Source organism: Pollachius pollachius (genome assembly GCF_949987615.1).
Source record: "Pollachius pollachius genome assembly, chromosome: 7".
Classification (NCBI taxonomy): Eukaryota; Metazoa; Chordata; class Actinopteri; order Gadiformes; family Gadidae; genus Pollachius; species Pollachius pollachius.
The window spans coordinates 22934381-22954218 of record NC_136940.1 but is presented as its reverse complement, the minus strand read 5'-3'; the positions used below and the strand labels follow the sequence as shown (position 1 = coordinate 22954218).

Here is a 19838-nt window from a genome sequence, read left to right as displayed (position 1 = left end):
CAATGCCGATACACCGATGTCCGCTTAAGTCTGTGATGCAGCAGGGCAGGTTTCCGTTGTTCTGAATGGGCTCATATCTCCAGAATACTGACAGTCTACTGGTTCAAGGGTGCTGATTCTGTTACTGTGTAATCATTTGGCCAGTGATACATTTCTCAGAAAGGAACAAGAGCTCCAACAAGATTCCCAGGATAACATCCTGGGAATCCTAACAACTGTGGTCTATGGACACTTAACTTGCACATGCACATTGTTTGTGTATTTATTTTGCAGTTATTTATTGTCCTGACTTACACATCAACCTATGCAGATTCAGTTTGTGTGTGTGTGTGTGGGGGGGGGGGGGGGGGGGGGGGTTTAAAATATGTGTTTTATTCAGTTGTCTCGTTTGTATTCATGTTATAATCAGGATTAAGATGGGGCAGTTTTACTGGCCATTTAGCCTGATATATATTTTTTAACAGGGTACTCGGTCAATCCATCACTATGTTGTTTTTGCATTACATTGGACTGTGCGAAAACACCCAAGGAATACATTTCTGTATCATAATTTATTTTTCATGTTGGGGTGGGGGAACTCCCTACAGCTGTTGATATTTGGTGTTAACCACACATCTGACCCTCTGTCAGCACCAAGGCAATCCTGACTTAAACAAGCACACTACTGTGCAGGACAACAGATAAAGTGACAACAGGTCAGACAAAACCGTTTTGTTCCCCAAGATGTACTACGGTTATGAACTCGAGACTTCTGACCGCATCACTTTTATTAAATGACATTAAACCGGAAACCATGTTGACAAGTGTAATGAATTCGCCTTTGACACCCATGCATGTGTGTGCGCTTATCCGCAGTTGTGCATACACAAAGTAAGTGATAAGCAGTGATAGGCATGACATTTTACTAATTTTCATATGGAAAACCGCTCGGATATACAGGTTGGGCAGGAATTCAAGAAATTATAAATCCTTGTGTGGGATTTGTAGCATCTGTATGTGCTTTCAACCAAATCTGCATATTAACTTCATTTCTCATATACTTCATATGCTCTTTAGGGATCTGTAGAGGATATGAGGACTGGTGATTACAATTAGGCGACTTACATTGGTTAATCGACCATTGACACACCGACGGCAGGGTCAAGGTGGTATGGTTGACCCTGCCGTCGGTATTGGCTTGCAATGCCTTGCAATGCCAAGGCCTTGCCTTGACACCCAGGTCGTCAGGAGTAGTTAGGGTTAAGTGTCTTGCTCAGGGACACATCAACACTCTGGGGATCGAACTAGCAACCTTTCGGTTACAAGACAACTGCTATACCTCCTGAGCTAAGCCGACCCTGGTGATGTGTTGAACAGCTGGTTTTAGGATCACATGTTCCAGCTGCACAGGTTCTCAAACAAAAGGGGCCTTCACAGTCTGTAGTTTGATACAGTCTGTAGTTCGATACTAGATAATCTTGGTTCGGCCTGATATTTTGAATGAGGCCAGCATCTTTAGTAGTAGACACAAGTATAGACTTTATATTATATTGCATCTATATTAAATATTGCATCACAAAAGTAATGGCACAGACCATTTAGTAAATGACCAACTTCAATGAATACAGATCTCTTTTAACCAGAAGGACGATATTTAATAACAAATTAATTAAACAATAGTAATATTTTATGCAGTTCACAGAATAAAATTCAACCACCCACCACAACAGTTCCAAGGCTGGACTTTACAAGCGTTGATAGCCTGCCAGGGAGGTATTCTTTCAAGAGTTAATGGTATGCTTCGGTCAATACACACAGTGCACCAATCGGAGCCTCATCCTAGAACATGGAACCATGTTCTGGCTGGTGCCAGTTGAGGTCATGGATGGAGGTCAAGGGGCGGTTGCTAGGAGACGGCTTGGGGTGGAGAGGTAGTTCAAATACGTGATCTTTCCTTCTGCAACCGGGAGTTGTAAGCACGAGACACAGTATTCCAGCAATCCATATACCGGTCCATACACATCGCTATGCATTTCTAAAAAGACAGGGAAAAAAAAAAAGCAATCATAAAACATACAGCAAGGTGAAACAAAGTGAGTAAGAAGTTAAGTCAATCATGGATACTAATTCGACTTGGGTCCAGGGGAAAGCATACCTGTTCAGAGTTGTCCAGGTTGCTGCCGGGTTTACCTATACACTTTTTGAAGCACTTGTCTGTCATTCTCTGCAACACACGTGAAGGTGGCAACGTTAGGACAATTCATGTGAGGCCTGTGCAACTTATTGCATCATTCATTGATGGTGCTACCAGAAGGGTCTATCTATCACAACAACAACTTTATATTGGCCCACACGACGGCATAAGGAAGTTTCTAGTTTTTTAGAAAATTGATTCGTTCACTTTACCTGCAATAGCTCCTGAGCGTTAGCCACCGCAATCTGGACCTTGACTTGCTCCATTATGGCCCCGGAATCCATTTTTCCTCCTGCTCCACCCGAGGAGAAGTCTGACCCGTACCCTTCCATGCCGTGATGGTGTTGATCAGATGTAGGTTTTCTTTCTAAATGCACGTGTATAGTGACCGGGCAGCTGGACGCCGTAGAGTTCTGCAATGCTCAATGCCCTTGAAAGCGCCGGTAGTGTCATTACGTATTTCCGTAATAACGCATTTTGCAAGGGAAATGTAGTTCTGTTTGTAGTTTTTTCGTCCACTCGGTCAAACTCATTTATGATTGGTTAGAAATAATAAATGATTTGTTCTGCAGGTTGGGAATACAGCCACTAGATGACGACAATATACCAACAGCCATGCTTACAATGAACACTAACTATTCGCTATCCAATTTTTCTTTTCGCTGAACTCAGCTTCACGAAATGCGATAGACTTCGGGGGTGGGGAATAAAGGACATTATGGCAGGACGAAATAAATTATAAATGTTTATCGATAATTCTGACTTGGTTCGGTGATATTGGGATGCTGCTTGGTTGCAATGTTCTGGCCTCTCGCTGAGATGAGAAAATCTCAAAAACGTGTTTGCTTTTCCTCAGATGTAAGTGTTGGTACGTATGATTTATATATTAAAATAAGAAACACATTCTTGCGTTGTTAGAGGAAGGAATGAGTGGACTGTTACATTTAAAACGACTGAAGCACGGCACCTCATTGTTAGGTGAGTGCTGCATGCAGCATGGACACACCATACCCATATGCCTCCAATGCCGGTGTCTAAACATAGTTGAAAACAAATGCGTCGTATAAAGACCAAAAATAACGATAACGTTTTTCTGGACAAAGACGTCTCATCAAAGCATGTATTCAAATGTCACATGGTGGAATGGTCTTTGAAATAACTCACCGTAAGTTAAGTAATTACTCAATACAGATGGAATGGAATAGACATTACTACTTCAATATTATACTACATGGTTTCAATTGCACAATTTACATGACCAGAATGAACCTAATATAGTAAAGAGCTACCATATTTGTATACCCAATTGGCCTAACTGTTGTTGTTGTTGTTGTTGATTTTGGTCCAGACATGTAGACAATCATCAGACAAGCTTGCGTCAATCGATTATTATTCTCCTTTTCTTAGGGTGACCTCACTGAGCAAACCACCTGCTGTGTGTGAATGAACGCGTACACTACAGTACAGGAAACAATGGAGGAGCCGTTGCTGTCCCCTTAACTGCCACGCTCTCAATAATTGGACACACATTGCTTGTGGGAGCCACAATATGGGGGGTCTTATGAGCAACACACACACACACACACACACACACACACACACACACACACACACACACACACACACACACACACACACACACACACACACACACACACACACACACACACACACACACAGCATTTGGCATCTGTCTTGAAACCGGAAAGGGGATAGACAATATGAAGTGCTAAAGTCTGTTAACCCTAGATTACAATCATGAGTTCATTAAACTAATCTTCTTATATTGGTAATCTCCTTTTGGCACACTTGTGTGAAAGCATTTGTCTGTAATAAGCTGCTATGGGGCCGCTTAAGTGGACATTGCCCACCATTTTCCGGGGGAATGTGAATTGCAGTGTGCTTAGTACCAGCTTATGATGAGTTTAATTAAAATGTGTTGCATTGGAAAACCTAATCGTACCGTCCTACATGAAGCACAGGCTCTGAATGTAAACATCGTGTCAGGGACAATGGAGAATCATAAGAAAGGCTTTTGAAGTAATTTGAACCAGTCCTCTCCTCTCACAACATCAATCTGACTATCTAAAAACAGCAGCCACAGTTTAGCAGTTGTTGAGTGACAAAGAGAGAGAGAGAGAGAGAGAGAGAGAGAGAGAGAGAGAGAGAGAGAGAGAGAGAGAGAGAGAGAGAGAGAGAGAGAGAGAGAGAGAGAGAGAGAGAGAGAGAGAGAGAGAGAGAGAGAGAGAGAGAGAGAGAGAGAGAGAGAGAGCGAGCGAGAGAGAGAGAGAGAGAGAGAGAGAGTAACGTGAGTAGTGTGGCATCGACCCTAGCCAGCTGGTAGTAGTGTGGTGGTGTTCATGATGTTGATTGTGGTCGCACTAACCCTGCCGTGCTCCGCAGGGCTTTGAAGACCAGTGGTCTGGGCCAGGCAAGCAGACAGCCACTGTTCTAGATGGGCTGGTCGCCAGCCTGTTGGATTCTAGGCCTGTCTCCGAACGGTTGGTCGTTTCAGTATAATCGATGATTTTATTCATAGTCATACAATAAGCATTTCGAGCCTTTTCCTCAAATGTGGCGCCTGTGTTTTTTTTTCCGTTTTGAGGGTCAATGTCATTATAAGAACACTTTTTTGTTTGTATATTCACCATGTGAGAAACATATATTTTTCGAAGTTCTTGACTGGATAGTTCTAGAAATTGTTTAACCATGATCTCTTGATGGACAGGCTACGTGTTGCCTGTAACCACATATAACCTTTTCATGCTTCGGTATTTGCTTATTACATAGACCCAACAATTCAGACCAATGCTGTTCATTTATTAGGGTCGCTTAGTAAAATAAGATATGGTTCTGGTTGTTGAAACAATAGAGAATAGAATGGGATTAGGGGAATAAATATGTAGATTAGAATTATTCTTTCTTTATTTAAAGGGACGAGGAGTCATAGAGCTTGCAGCCTATTGGCCCATCCAATGTATACCACGTTGAGTGGGAGGAGCTAGAGTAAACACTAGCAGTGCCTTTGCTCTTTCTCTTTTCAAAACCTACCGTTCATCCGTGTGTCGCCGGGCCACGAGTAGCTCACCGATTGTCAACTTTGGAAACCTTTTTGTACGCGACAGCGAAGACCAGCAGGGACAGACCAATGGGCCGTCCACACTCCACGCTTTTTGTTCACGATATTACGTTAAACGTTGCGTTTCGGAAAGAAGTTTCAGTGTGTTTCTGAGACAACGGGACAAAAGTTGCAGGATAAAGACTCCCCGTATCCGCTCCGTCACCACGAGACGATCCAGGTAATGAATAGTATTCCTCCTCCTTGCACAGCTATCTATTACCAACGTGAATTGCCTGTTTAGTTTAGTGGTTTTCCGAACCCCAACTTCCGAAATGTAATGAAGTTGGTTCTAGCTCATAACCCCCGAGCTTTTGATGTCCCGCAGCAGCTGGCGCTGCTGGACGGTTGAATGTTCGCAGGCTGCTCACTGGGAAGAAAGTTGAGCGCCTGCTTTATTTCCGACCGAGGTTTACATTTAGTGGCCGAAACGAATTGGATTTCACATGCAGTTCATTTTCAGACCCCTGTATGGAAGTCCAAGGGGTTAGTGTTTCGTTTGAACTGCAAATCCATTGCAAACAATGGATGTCTCTGGCTTTGAGAAGCTATATTCGTTGATCGCAGCACATTGGCCTGTCAAATGAACACTGTTTACGTTTCTCTGCCTTTTTGGAAATATAATATGCTATATTACACAGTTATTGTTTGAACAGATGTTATTTGGTCTGAACGTCATTAAGCACTAGTTAGCGTTGCCGTCCGTATTCAGGTAGTTAAACTAAGCCTGCGGGATAGTCAAAATGTTCTGTAAATTAGGTAGTTGAGGTATTCAACATGAACTCACTTGAACCGAATACGGCATGATCCAAGCGGCGAGACCGTTGCATCTGTTGTACAATTCTTGCATAATTCAATCGTCCATGAGCTCTGCTTGAAGAGGTGTTGGATCTTTTGTGTGTGTGTGTGTGTGTGTGTGTGTGTGTGTGTGTGTGTGTGTGTGTGTGTGTGTGTGTGAGTGTGAGAGAGAGAAGGCAAGCAATGGAAGTGGCTAGCAGGAATTGATTTGCTTAAAGGTGACTCACAGGTTCAAAATGTTCATAGAGGTGGCATTAAACTCTTGTTATAACACACCCAGCTCAGAAGCTGTCCTGCCATTTTTGTCAGTATTTACAGAAGGATATAGGATAAAGCGCACACATATCCCCTGGTGTTGGTCAAGAATGGACCTGATGTGGGGCGGTTTTCTAACGATTCAGGGATTCAAACACTGGTTATGTTTCCTTTAGGTGTGGTGACCTCCTTTCATCTCTGCAGATAACTACATGATCTGCAGTATATGGATAACACAAGTTTATGACACGCTTGATTCACGATATGTGGGCAATTAATCAATCGTAATGTACAAAAACATTTCTACATTACGGGAAGCCTTGTTTTCTGTTTGTTCAACCAATAAATCAATATCAAGAGTGAAGGTTAAAAAAAAAACGGCACCGTGTAATTAATAGTTCACCTAACAGGCTAATCTAAGCTAATCCTTTCTTCCTTACCTTCTGCCTAGGCCCGAGTCAAGATGTCCGTCAGCAACCACGAGAACCGGAAGTCCCGCTCCAGCAACGGCTCCATGAACATCCACCTGTACCACAAGACGTCCCACGCGGACAGCCTCCTCACCCAGCTCAACCTGCTGCGCAAGCGCAAGTGCTTCACCGACGTGGCGCTGCGGGCCGGCAACCGGGCCTTCCCTTGCCACCGGGCCGTGCTGGCCTCCTGCAGCCGCTACTTCGAGGCCATGTTCAGCGGCGGCCTGCGCGAGAGCCGCGACGCCGAGGTCAACTTCCACGACTCCCTGCACCCCGAGGTGCTGGAGCTGCTGCTGGACTACGCCTACTCGGCGCGGGTCATCATCAACGAGGAGAACGCCGAGTCGCTGCTGGAGGCGGGCGACATGCTGCAGTTCCACGACATCCGCGACGCGGCGGCCGAGTTCCTGGAGAAGAACCTCCACGAGTCCAACTGCCTGGGCATGATGCTGCTCTCCGACGCCCACCAGTGCCAGCGGCTGTACGAGCTCTCCTGGAGGATGTGCCTGGCCAACTTCGCCACGCTCTACAAGACGGAGGACTTCCTGAACCTGCCCCGCGACAAGGTCCAGGAGCTGATCTTCAGCGAGGAGCTGGAGGTGGAGGACGAGAGCCTGGCCTACGAGGCGGTCATCGACTGGGTCAAGGCGGACACGGAGGGCCGGCACGCCGAGCTGCCGGAGCTGCTGCGCTGCGTGCGCCTGGCGCTGCTCCCCGAGTCGTACCTGCTGAAGAACGTGGCGTCGGAGGAGCTGGTCATGGGGCACAAGGTGGGCCGGGAGATCGTGGAGGACGCCGTGCGCTGCAAGATGCGCATCCTGCAGAACGACGGCATCGTGACGGGCTTCTGCGCGCGGCCCAGGAAGGTGAACCAGGCACTGCTGCTGCTGGGGGGGCAGACTTTCATGTGCGACAAGGTGTACATGATCGACAACAAGACTAAGGAGATCACGCCCAAGACGGACATACCCAGCCCCCGGAAGGAGTGCAGTGCCTGCGCCATCGGTTGTAAGGTGGGTGGCGGATGTGTCGTGTAGCAGATGTGCCGTTTGCTGTATGTTGATGTGTTTTAACACTTTATTTCATAAAATAATTTCAGCAAACACTTTTACTTGAATTCATTTAAATTGGCACTTAATGTACGCAACTATTGTATGTTGTTTGTCCGTGCACTTAAAATAGTACTTAGCATTGTGTAGCATCTTCTCCTAGCTGCCTTTGTTGTACACGGGGAACGGGTTAACCCAGCCATTGTTAGTGCTTGGCACTTGGTTCTATGAACGTCCCTACTGTAACAACAGCGATACATTGGTTCTCTTTCTTCCGACCAATTTACTTCGCTTTGGATAAAAGCGTCTGCTAAATGCAAATGTAAAATGAATCACAGTCTGATAAGGAAACAAATGCATTGATATCGGAAGCATGAAAAATCCATCCTATGTGATTCATAGAAGCTGATGTGCTGTGTCTATAAGTAGCGGTTCTCTTAACGGCTTCTCCAAACCTTTTGGCGTCAGGTCTACGTCACCGGGGGGCGCGGCTCGGAGAACGGCGCCTCCAAGGACGTGTGGGTGTACGACACGCTGCACGACGAGTGGTCCAAGGCGGCGCCCATGCTGGTCGCCCGCTTCGGCCACGGCTCGGCCGAGCTGGACCACATCCTGTACGTGGTGGGAGGGCACACGTCGCTGGCCGGCTCCTTCCCGGCCTCGCCGTCCGTGTCCCTGAAGCAGGTGGAGCAGTACGACCCGCAGACCAACAAGTGGACGCTGGTGGCGCCGCTCCGCGAGGGCGTGAGCAACGCCGCCGTGGTTGGCGCCAAGAACAAGCTGTTCGCCTTCGGCGGCACCAGCGTCAACCGGGACAAGTTCCCCAAGGTGCAGTGCTTCGACCCCGTGCAGAACCGCTGGACGGTGCCGGCCAACTGCCCGCAGCTCTGGCGCTACACGGCGGCGGCGGTGGCGGGCGCCCACGTGGTGGTCATCGGCGGGGACACGGAGTTCTCGGCCAGCTCGGCGTACCGCTTCAACAGCGAGACGTTCCAGTGGTCCAAGTTCGGCGACATGGCGGCCAAGCGCATCAGCTGCCACGCGGTGGCGTCGGGGAACCGGCTGTACGTGGTCGGCGGCTACGGCGCGCAGCGGTGCAAGACGCTGGACTGCTACGACCCCTCCACGGACTCCTGGGACAGCGTGACCAGCGTGCCGTACTCGCTCATCCCCACCGCCTTCGTCAGCACGTGGAAGTACCTGTCTGCGTAGGGACGGCGCGCTCTCTGACGTCTCGCTGGTGAGTGTCGCGCCGCGGCTCGGGCCGTTTGCTCATGTGTCGTCCCCGGCTCTCGCTGTAGTTCTTTCCGAGGGGAGGTTGCTTGGATGCGCTCTCGTGAGCAAAAGGCAAAGTGCTCGATCACTTGGAACCGGACGAGGCCGGTTTAAATCCCCCCACCGTTGCCAGTGGTTACACTCACACAGTATTCTCGCCGTCGCGGCGGCCGGGTGTCGGGGAAACACGGGGAGAGGTCTCGGTTTAAAGAGCAGGAGGAATGTGGCGGCGCGCTGGGTAATTACAGAGCATGAGCCACAAACACCAGGCCTCTGTCAGCGACGGGAGAGAGGCAGGTAGCAGGTCGAGGCCTGCTCGGGACCGGACTGCAGGGTGGACCGACGGCATCGCTGGGCCAGGACGCGAGCTGGGGCTACTGGGATGGTATAAGTCTCTCTTAAGTGTTGCATAGTGTCTCAGAGGTCACTGCACACACTATGGTTCAGTTCTAGGTCGTAGCTTGTCCCACATAGCCGTCTGTCTGTCTAAATAGGAATCGTGTCCAAACTCTCCCGACAAAGCAACATGTTTTTCCCTGATGATTGACAGAACCAGCGTTTTTTAACAGCTAGTCGGTATGATGAAATGAAACGTGTCTACGGTATCTATGGTATGTACCGACGACAGCCCTGCTACTTTTAATATACCGTCACAACAAACGGACGGCAAGAGTGTTGGAACACGCTGGGGGCAACGACAGGTGGCTGGTGTCACTGATTTGCGCTTGGATACGAGATTCAATCTTTATATCCTGAAAAACCGGTTGGATAGAGGAAGAGGAAGCCCAACGTGTGACTGGTGGTGGTGGTGACAGAGCTGGTTTAGGTTTCATGACTCCAGGCCATTAGAAGGGAAAATACAGTTATTTGATCATATAATGACACATCTCTATGAAGTAGCACACACTCACTGTGCTTCATATTTGATCAGATTTTGTGTATAGCTTTCCCCCTGAACTGAACACAGCCTTGCGTGTTAGACACCGTCTCCTTTCTATGAATGGATCCCACGGAGGTTTTATTAGGAGCAATTACCCCCTGTGTTTATTTGCCGAGCCGTATGTACTACGAGTCTAAAGGGCAGCTCTTGATAACACACACAGTGCCAGTCATTCACTTTTAGAAGACAAACACCGGCGCAGACATTTTTGCTGGCCGTGCAGCCTCAAACTTTTTAACCAGGTTAACCTCTGATCATTGGCAACGTGAGCTTTATGACCTCAGGGCCCTGTGGAATGAGGGTCGTATAAACTGTGAGACGTTTGCACGAGGGAACTACAGTGGATGCCAGCGCCGGATCCAGTATCAGACAATGGTAGTTGCGTTTAAAATGTAAAAATGACATTATCAAATGGACCTTTTTGAGGACTTTGCGTCTGTCGGTAAGGTTTCTATAGTACTCTAGCCACCACCAGGAAGTCTAGAGGGAAGCCACGACTAGGTGCTAAATAAATCAACATGATCTTGGTAACATTTGGTTTGAGTAGCGTGTATATACATAGTCATATAGTTTTGACAAATGCCAGTATCTGCATGATATACTTTGATACACAATGATTTACCGTGCTGTTCCTAATTACGACAAAAGGCACCTAGGATGCATTTGAAACCAAATGATTTCGGCCCTGCAGGACAAAAACTGAGCAGAAGCGAAAACCATAGCGATGTGTTTGTTGTCCGGTGAATTCCAGCTGGACGGTGCATCCTGAGGCTCCCGGCACAGTGAAGACTCTGTGACTTGGTTTGGCCGCGTTCCTTTTTGTTATGTTTGTTTTGGGCTTCTGAGGGGAAGGAGACAGACAGGCTGGCGAGGCAAAACATCAAGGTCCCCCTCGGGATCCTCAATGCTACTGCTGCTGCTGCCGTCGCGCTGCCCTAGCCCTTTATGTTTAATTACAGTCGAGATGGAAAAAGCTCCGGTTTCCAGAAGCCCTGCTCGTTAAGCGGGCATCAGTCTCATGCCCCTCTAGACGCCACAGCAGGAGATGCTTGTCTCGCTCTCGCCCGTGACCGACGGCTGGAGGGGAGAGGAGATGGAGCAGGAGTGCAGTCCGTGTAAAGGCGGAGATGAGGTGGCTGTTTTGGAAGAGAAGGGTGGCACGGGGGCGAGAGAAGTGCGTTCCGCGGACGTGGACACATAATGGGGAGGAAAAGAGCGTAACGGAGGGAGAGACAGAGTTGTGTTTTGCAGTGTTTGGCAGGCGTGACTAGCGGCTAACTAAAAATACACTCCGCTGTCAACTTTCAACTGGGGTCAAGCAAAGAAATAATATGGCGTGTGTGTGTTGTGCATGTTGTGTGTTTAGAGAGTGTCTTTGTATGCGTGTGTGTAAATGCTCCTTTTATGTTTTACGAGGGGCTGAGTGATTCCACTGTTAGTCAGCTGCCTTCCCTTCACTAGCCTCGTGTGTTTTCACACACACACACACACACACACACACACACACACACACACACACACACACACACACACACACACACACACACACACACACACACACACACACACACACACACACACACACACACACACACCAGACCCAGGTGTCGCATTACTGGCAACATCGCCCTGTTTTTTTAAAAGCCAACCTTGCGTTTTCTAATTTGGGAGGAATGAAGGAGTGGTTTTGGGTGCCCATTAGTAACCATTTGTTAATGACGCGTGAGGGTTTGGCCATCACTAGTTGCCCGGACGGTTTGGGTTTTGCTGTGTGCCGTTACCAGCTAGGCCTGGCTGGCGTCACCACTCAGAACCCAGCTCTCAGCACCCACTCCCATCCAACCCCCAGATGTGACCCACCACGGTCCCAAGAGCCGGCCTGAAGACCACTGCTGATGGAAAACTATTTGAAAATGTCTGGGGGGGGGGGGGAATCGTGGTTGTGGGGGATGCAAAACAAGGGAGAGGACATCATGGGAACATTTTTGTTTACCAAGCTTGGCCAATCGGAGGTGCAGAGCCCAATGCTTTGGGTTAGGCCGTTTGTCTTTAATGGGGGCTTTTGTTCACGATTGTAGCGTCTTATTTTGCCGCATTGCACATGGAAATGGATGGTAAAGTATCCCTCAACAAACTAAATAGTGTGTTGGGGACAACGGAAGCAGTTACTGTCCGAACATATATTTCACGCCAATACTGTGGTTAAAAGCAGCGGCTTGACTGGAATAGAATGTTTACAATAACAAGAAGTAGGGCTGAACGATTAATCAAATTCAAATCGAAATCGGGATGTAATAGAACGTGGTATGCAAATCGCAAAGGCTGCGATTTAAAAAAAAAAAGAAAAAAGTATATTAAAAAAAATGTGAGTTGTTACCTTTACTGACTGGAAATCAGTACGATTCATTTCTTTTTATTTTACAATTCAATAGTTAAATAAAGAAGTTTATAATATAAATTAATCTCAACACATCGGCCTGGCCTAAAGGAAAGAGCAGTTTTTATGTTGACTGCTTCCAATGTTGTGTTGGTCGTACTAAAGAATGATTGATTTCTTTTTTAAGTGAATAATAACCATCATAAGGAACTTAATAAATTATAAAAATCGCACATTAAATCGCAATCGCAATATTGGTCAAAATAATCGCAATTTGATTATTTCCCCAAATCGTTCAGAGGTATGTGGTAGCAAGGTCATTCCCATCCCCATCCTATGTTTTGGTTCCTTTTCATCACAACAGTAGGGCTGGAGCCCCTATGAGCAGGGGGTGTTGACGGGGTCCACCTGGGCCAGTAAACGGTCACTTTGAGGAGGAGCAGCAGGAAGGGGCTGGGGGGAGGGGGGGTGTTGTTCGTTGGGCACCCGCCATCCCCCAGACAGCTGCCGTGGATAGGAAAGGTCACGTTGGGATCTCTGGAGGAGAGAAGGGGCCACGCACGCACGCACGCACGCACACACGCACGCCTAATGTTTTATTAATGCGTGGCTGACTGTGAGGGCCACCAGGAACGCACGCTGAATGGGCCTTTTATTGTGGCATCTGTGTACGAGCCCTGCACACGCACACACACACTCACAAATACGGCGCGCACGCATAAACACACACGTTGCCTTTTCTGAGCTCAAACCCACGCCCCCCGTCTTTCTAAAACACACACACACACACACACACACACACACACACACACACACACACACACACACACACACACACACACACACACACACACACACACACACACACACACACACACACACACACACACACACACACACACACACCACACGTGGCCACCCTCTCCCGGTCCCCTGAGTAATCAATCCGCCACATTACAGCCCTCTGCACGCAGGCGTTCATTTGCATAAACCCTAATGGAGTTTTTATTGGCGCTTTCTCCACGCTGTGAGCTACAAAAAGGGAAGGCGAAAAAAAAAGGGAAAAGGTACTTAAAGAGGGACTGAATAATCGCCCCGACTAATTTGATTAGGTCCCTCGGAAGGAGACGGGCTGTCATACAGCGGCCAGGGGTCCGTTCTGAGGGCCAGCTGGGCATCTCCGCCCGCTAATTAATCTGCATTACGCGACGTTCAGCCGCCTCTGAAGTGGCAGCGGAGTGGCCCGGCCTCAATCAAACACAGACACTCTTTTGTCCCCGCCGACAACGCACCAGAATAATGTTTTCACTGGGCTTTCCGCAGGGACGCGACGCAGACAGTACTCTGTGTGTGTGTGTGTGTGTGTGTGTGTGTGTGTGTGTGTGTGTGTGTGTGTGTGTGTGTGTGTGCGCGCGCGATTGCCAGTTGATTTTACATTAACAGTCATTAGTAAACACGGTATTACAATCCGTTTGTAAAGACACCTCAAAACATATACAAAGACAAGAGGGGATTGAGGGTGGGTCTGGTGCATTGTGGGTAATTGGTATTTATCTCCCAGAGGATGCTAGTGAGCAGATGCAGTCGGAGGTACGAGGAGAGTGCAGACGAAGCACTTGTGGTGGGGGGGGGCCAGGGTTGGCCTTGCTAAACCCTCAGGTGTGTGTGTGTGTGTGTGTGTGTGTGTGTGTGTGTGAGGACGTGATATCACATCAAGGCTATATTCTGGTGTGTTGTGTCCTGGAGGAGGTATTCGTTAATCCTCAAACGCACGCCTTTGGGTTTGGTAATCGCGCTCAAGTGGTGCAACGTAATTAAAGAACTCAAGCTGTCACAAGCTGACGCTGTGTTCCCGTGCGCTGCAGGAAGATGCTGGGTGTTTTGAAAAGGTCGAAGTCTGTCAGTCTGCAGCCTCAACCCTTCCTCCATGTCTGCCACCCCGCCCCTGTTTGATCCGTTACCTTTTTATCTTTAGCTTAGTAACTCCCAATTTAGCTTTGAACGTCCTCAGCCTCCCTTAAGAGTCCCTTTGGATAGCAGCGTCTGCTGAATGTAGATGTGAAATGCATTCGAAGGCGAGTCCGAGTTTGCTATCTGTGGTCGTTCACCAGCAATCTCCCCCCTTTCAGTCTCTGGGTCTTGAAACTGAGATGGTGGTGGAGATGTGTAGGGCTTTGATGGTCGCTCAGTGGAATTGACCTTGGCATGACGGGAAATGGCCCAGAGACCGTGAGACGGCCCAGAGCTAATTCCCGGTGACAGCAGGCTCCTTGTTTTGTCGTGGCGGTCTGGGTGAAGGTCTGATAAGGGACCAGGCTTTCTCTCCCGGCATCAAAGATGGCCTAGCGCATGTAAGCACAGGCTTCTTTGTTCTTTATGCAGAAAGTGATGCAATCCGGTGCAATGCTGCCGAAGCGCTTGCTGAATCAAATACACAGCCCAACATAAAGTATTCTAGAGCGTTATACTGTTCTTTCACACTTTTCCCCCAGACTTCTTTCCTTTGATGCGTGGTGGATGGAGCTTCATTTTTCATATGCCTGCATATGAAAGGCTCCCTACAGCAATGTGGGGATGTGTTCCTGGATTAACACTGGCACTGAGAAATAATCACATCGTGGCAGAGTGTAAAATAATCTATTTTAGATGGAGCTGGTGTGCTCTACATCCTCTGTACTGGAGACACAGACACAGACACAGACAGATACATATACACACACACACACACACACACCATTTGGCGTGCTCCATTGCATGCGATGTGTGCCGCTGCCTTGCCTCTCTTTGATCACAGAGGGATGGAGGAGGTTGCCTCCCAGTAACTCTTTTAACAAAGGAATGCCAGCAAGCTTCCTTGCAGCTGTTGCATAGACTGCATCCTAGACAAGTACGGCACAGCCAAGTATTCAGAAATCAATTTAGCCTCTATCTTTCCTGCTTGAGTACACTGCAAGAATGTCTCTTTTCGTTTCCATCAGGCGTCAGTACAAGCTTGATCAGGAGTTCATTCCGTAGTGTTTCAGGGTGACTTATTATACAGCATTCTAGTGGGGTGTTCACCCCTGAGCTGGAGGCCTTGTAAGCTAGCGCCGCAAACGCCAGAAACACACTCTGCAAAATACACACACACACACACACCCTTCCTCTAGCGTGCCAGAATTGCATTATTTCTGAAAACACGCAAGACGGAGTTCAATATTGCGTCTCCTACAGCCAAATGATCAGATGCATTCCATACCGGCAGCACAGGGCAAACTATCCCCTCCACGGAAAAGTACAGGGATGAGAGGGAGGAGGTCCTACCCTGGAACCCAAAGAATTCACCACGTGTGTGTAATTTAACTAGTGCCCCACACATTTCGGGAGCGCCACGTCAGGCCGCTAGGAACCGCAAGAGGAGACGACCGCACTGCTTAAATAGATTAGCGCAGAGTTGAATATCAATGTATTGGATCCGACGGCTAAGACTGGGCTTCTAATCTATCCACGGACCTCCCATCCGATCGGTCCATGGCCTCCCTGCCGATGTGACGAAATGACTGAAGCTGCCAAACCCTGAACGCCCGTCCCGTTCGTGGTTCTCATGAATGCCCTGCAGGACGGGCAGCTGGAACGGCACAGGGCGATAAGCCGCTCATCTGCTGCTGAGCCCTCGGTACACACACACATACCTCCCCCCCCCCCCCAGGAAAGTTCCGCGCTGCCCTGCGGTCATGGGCAGAAGTCTGATCATGAAGCGCCTTATCGGGAGTTCTTCGGATGCCTAAACTATTATCCCCCCCCCCCCTCCCTCTCTCCCTCTCTCCCTCTCTCTCTCTCTCTCTCTCTGTCTCTGTCTCTCTCTCTCTCTGCAGATCAGCAGTGGTGTCTGGAATGCGGGCGTACGTCTGTCTCCCTGCGAGCGCCGCGGAGGGGGGCGTGGCCGGCAGACGGAGGAGGAAGAGGGAGTGGTGCGTGGCCGGGTGTCGGTCGTTGTGATCCATCCCACGGCAACCGCAGCGGAGGAGGACCAAAGCTGTCTGGGCTGAGGGAGGCTAGATGGGGGCCTGACGAGCCTCACGGACCCAGACCTCCTACCAGGACGCCCCCCCCCCCTTCCTACCAGGACGCCCCCCTCCTCCTTCCAGGACGCCCCCCCTCCTACCAGGAGGCCCCTCTTCTCCTTCCACCTGATCTGTTTACCCCGGGGGGCTCCTGTGTAATTTTCCCATGCGGTGGCCGGGTAACCATGCCCACGGCTGAGTGCCGACGGGACACCAGCCGACTCTCAAGCAGCACGGTCTATTATGGTGTGTTCCTGAATCCTCCAACGGCAGACTTCCGAGTCAAAAGTCGAACACCTCCCAGCTTTCTTGCGGCGTTTCTCGAAGGCACGCCCCCTTTTTGTCTTCACCTTTCGAAAATCTGAGAGTAGGCCGAGAGCAGTGATGACGCTCTCGACAAAATGATTTTTAAATGCTCTTACACACTTGATTACATTGCTAATTTATTCCGGTCACCAATTTATACATTGCATGGTCTTGCTGTGCGTGCAATACAGTGTAACATTGTGTTGTTTGTTTTCGGGCTGGCTTGCTGAAGAGGCTAATGTAGCTAACAATAAACAACGGCTAGCCAATCTCATGCCACAATCACAAAGACGAACAGGAACGCTATGGATGCTCCGAGACCGGACGTCAAACGTGCAACTCGGAAGGCTGGCGTCCGAGGATTCAGGGTTCAGGAACACACCATTAGGACCGAGGCCTGTTGACCGCTCGCTGGTACGTGTCAAGGACTAAAAGGGAAGTGTCTCTCTCTCTCACTCCCCCTCTGTCTTACCTCTGGTTCGCGAGGATGTAGACCTGGGGTCACCAACACAGTGCCCGCGGGCACCAGGGCGCCCGCAAGGACCAAATGAGGCGCCCGCCGGCCTGTTAGCACAACTCATTCTGGAACAACTCTTTCTCACCTTTTTTAAGTCATTGTTGATAATTATTTTGAGAAATCATTAACATGATCAATGTCTTCACATAGATGATTATCATTAAACATTAATAATAATATATAACTAAAGGCAAACTGAGCAAATTTGTTATTTCAGAAGCGTATCAAACGGGGTGCCCTTGGTATGACTCAGTACCCATGAAGTAGCTCTCAGGTTCAAAAAGGTTGGTGACCCCTGGTGTAGACGATGCGGTGAAGTTCTCACTGCGGGGCCCCAGTCTACTGCTGAACCAACAAACTACATCCCTCCCCCCCATTGTGTCCACTTCCTCTCGGCTGTGCCAGTCTCCCCCTCCCTCCCTTTCCCTGGGAAGACTGGGCTCAAAGTGTGCCCCGGTGCTCACCTCACGCATGTTTTAGTTTTTTTATTACCCGTTTGGTGGCACCCGCGACCAGGAAGTGCTTTCCACCGGTCTTGCACGCCGGCTGTTACTGGAACAAAGCGCTGACCTCGACGCGTCGTCCAGCTCTCGCACCTTCGTCTGACTCCGGGACTCTCGGTACTCAGGTGCTAAGGGCTGTGCGGAAACTGCTGACGGGGGCTGAACATGGCCAGGGCTGGGCTGAGAATAGAACCGGGACCAAGAAGTGGATATATTTTTTTTTTGGGGGGGACAAAAAAAAGGAGCAATCTTCCTCCTTCCGCTTTATTTTTAGACGTTGGACTCCGGCTTCCTTCAATTTTGGTCAGCCTAAGTGTGCGTCTTCTTCCTCGACATAAAACACGCTTGGCACAGGGGAGAGTGTGGGGGTTCGAGTCCCGCTATGGCCGGAACGCTAAGTGATGTTCTTGACCGCCATGTTTTTAATGTGCAAAGTGTCTCAGGGTTTTGTATAGTTGTTGTTGTTTTGTCCATTTTGTCTTGTTTTTGCTGAAGGTCGCCTAACTTGTCTGTTTTTGTATAATATCATGAGTCATTTTGACGATACTTTTTTATGAATGTACTTTGTAAATAGAAAACGAGAGGCATTTTCTTTGTCCAAGCCTTGTTCCACTATTTTATTCCACAGTTTAAAGATTATATGTATATGTAGGGGTCCAATTTGCCAAAATATGTCTTTTTGTGATTATAGTGGACATAAAGGACCAAGAAATGTGGCAAAGCTTGTGCACATTTTCTATAAGCTAGTCGATGTTGTTTTGAGTAGAGTACTTTGAATAGAAGACATTCTGTAAATAATTGTATATACCTTTTTGTAGAAGCCTATAATTTGCACATTTAGTACAAACTCTTAATATTTGTCTTAATTTTGTATCACTGTCTGGGAAGATTAAAAACTCAAAACCAATGTTGTAACATGTAGTTGATTTATTCACTCAATCTGGCTCAGTTTGCATAGATTGAGGACCCTTTCTCTTTTTTTACAATATTGTAACAAATTTAACTTAAGATATGCTGTCAACATTTTGCAAATTTCAACCAGTCAAATGTATGGTCAAAATACATTCCAGGTTTTTTTCTGGCGTTTACTTCATATTTCCATGGGGAAATATAGGGATTAGGCAGCACTAAAACCACATTGGAAAGTATATAATCACACATGGTCCATGCATGCCTGAAATACCTCCAAACACATGGTGCAGGTGTGCTTGGAGGGAACTCAGCAACACCTGTGTACTGCGTCATCGGTGTTCATGGAACGACCATATCTAAGCAAGGACATAATCACGTTTAACAAAACTTTAGGTCAACCTGATTTTTTTAGAACGCTACTCTTCATCTTCTCCATGGCAGCAGATTGCTGATTTGTAGACCAAAATAGTTAATGGTATCATTTTAATAAAAACTATATTTAAATTGATTCACTAACAAACCTGTATATTCAAACAATCCTGAACACACCCACAAGAACAGCAACTACATAGTGCGGTTCCATCTTTTTTTTTTCAACACTGTCATGTGACTGGTAGTGTCTAGATCCCCTTTTATGGATTCATAAAGTTTCATATCGAGTCTTCAAAACATCCCGCCCAGGACTCTGTTGCGTTAATCCACTCCATATGTGGTGCTCTCTCTGTTAGCTGTAGCTTAGCCGCGCCATCCAGACACTGTTGGCCCTCAAACCTCTTCTGAGGGCTTGTGCTAATCCCACTCCCACCTCCAGTCAGGTGCTAGCTAGGGTCCATCTCATACCTGTCATCCTCAAGCCATCAGGGTTCAGTGAGAAAGTGCCATGACAACACACACACACACACGAGAGAGAGAGTGAGAGAGACAGGGCGTTGGGTGGCTGGCTGTCTGGTCGGCACATTCCTAAACACAGACTGGCAGAGGGAGACAGAGAGAGAGGAAAGCACCTAATTGGAGGGACTTTTGTCCCTGGATGGAACAAGGTAACAAGAGGGCTGTGATGTGGGTGCATGCCTTCAAATGCCACGCATTCTTGCCTGTA

General features: G+C 48.2%; 2 protein-coding genes across 2 annotated transcripts; one reads left to right on the top strand and one right to left on the bottom strand.

Moving 5' to 3' along the window:
* Positions 1–1505: 1505 nt before the first annotated feature.
* On the bottom strand, positions 1506–2660 carry timm13 (translocase of inner mitochondrial membrane 13 homolog (yeast)). The gene is made up of 3 exons (XM_079739477.1): positions 2386–2660; positions 2135–2203; positions 1506–2014 (listed from the first exon to the last, which is right to left on the bottom strand). Exons 1-3 carry the CDS (start codon positions 2503–2505, stop codon positions 1916–1918), a joined length of 288 nt encoding a protein of 95 aa, XP_079595603.1. The 5' UTR covers positions 2506–2660; the 3' UTR covers positions 1506–1915.
* Positions 2661–5231: 2571 nt separating this feature from the next.
* Positions 5232–18716, top strand: enc3 (ectodermal-neural cortex 3). Its single transcript, XM_079739677.1, has 4 exons — positions 5232–5472; positions 6796–7830; positions 8335–9106; positions 16313–18716. Exons 2-3 carry the CDS (start codon positions 6808–6810, stop codon positions 9076–9078), a joined length of 1767 nt encoding a protein of 588 aa, XP_079595803.1. The 5' UTR covers positions 5232–5472; positions 6796–6807; the 3' UTR covers positions 9079–9106; positions 16313–18716.
* Positions 18717–19838: the final 1122 nt, after the last annotated feature.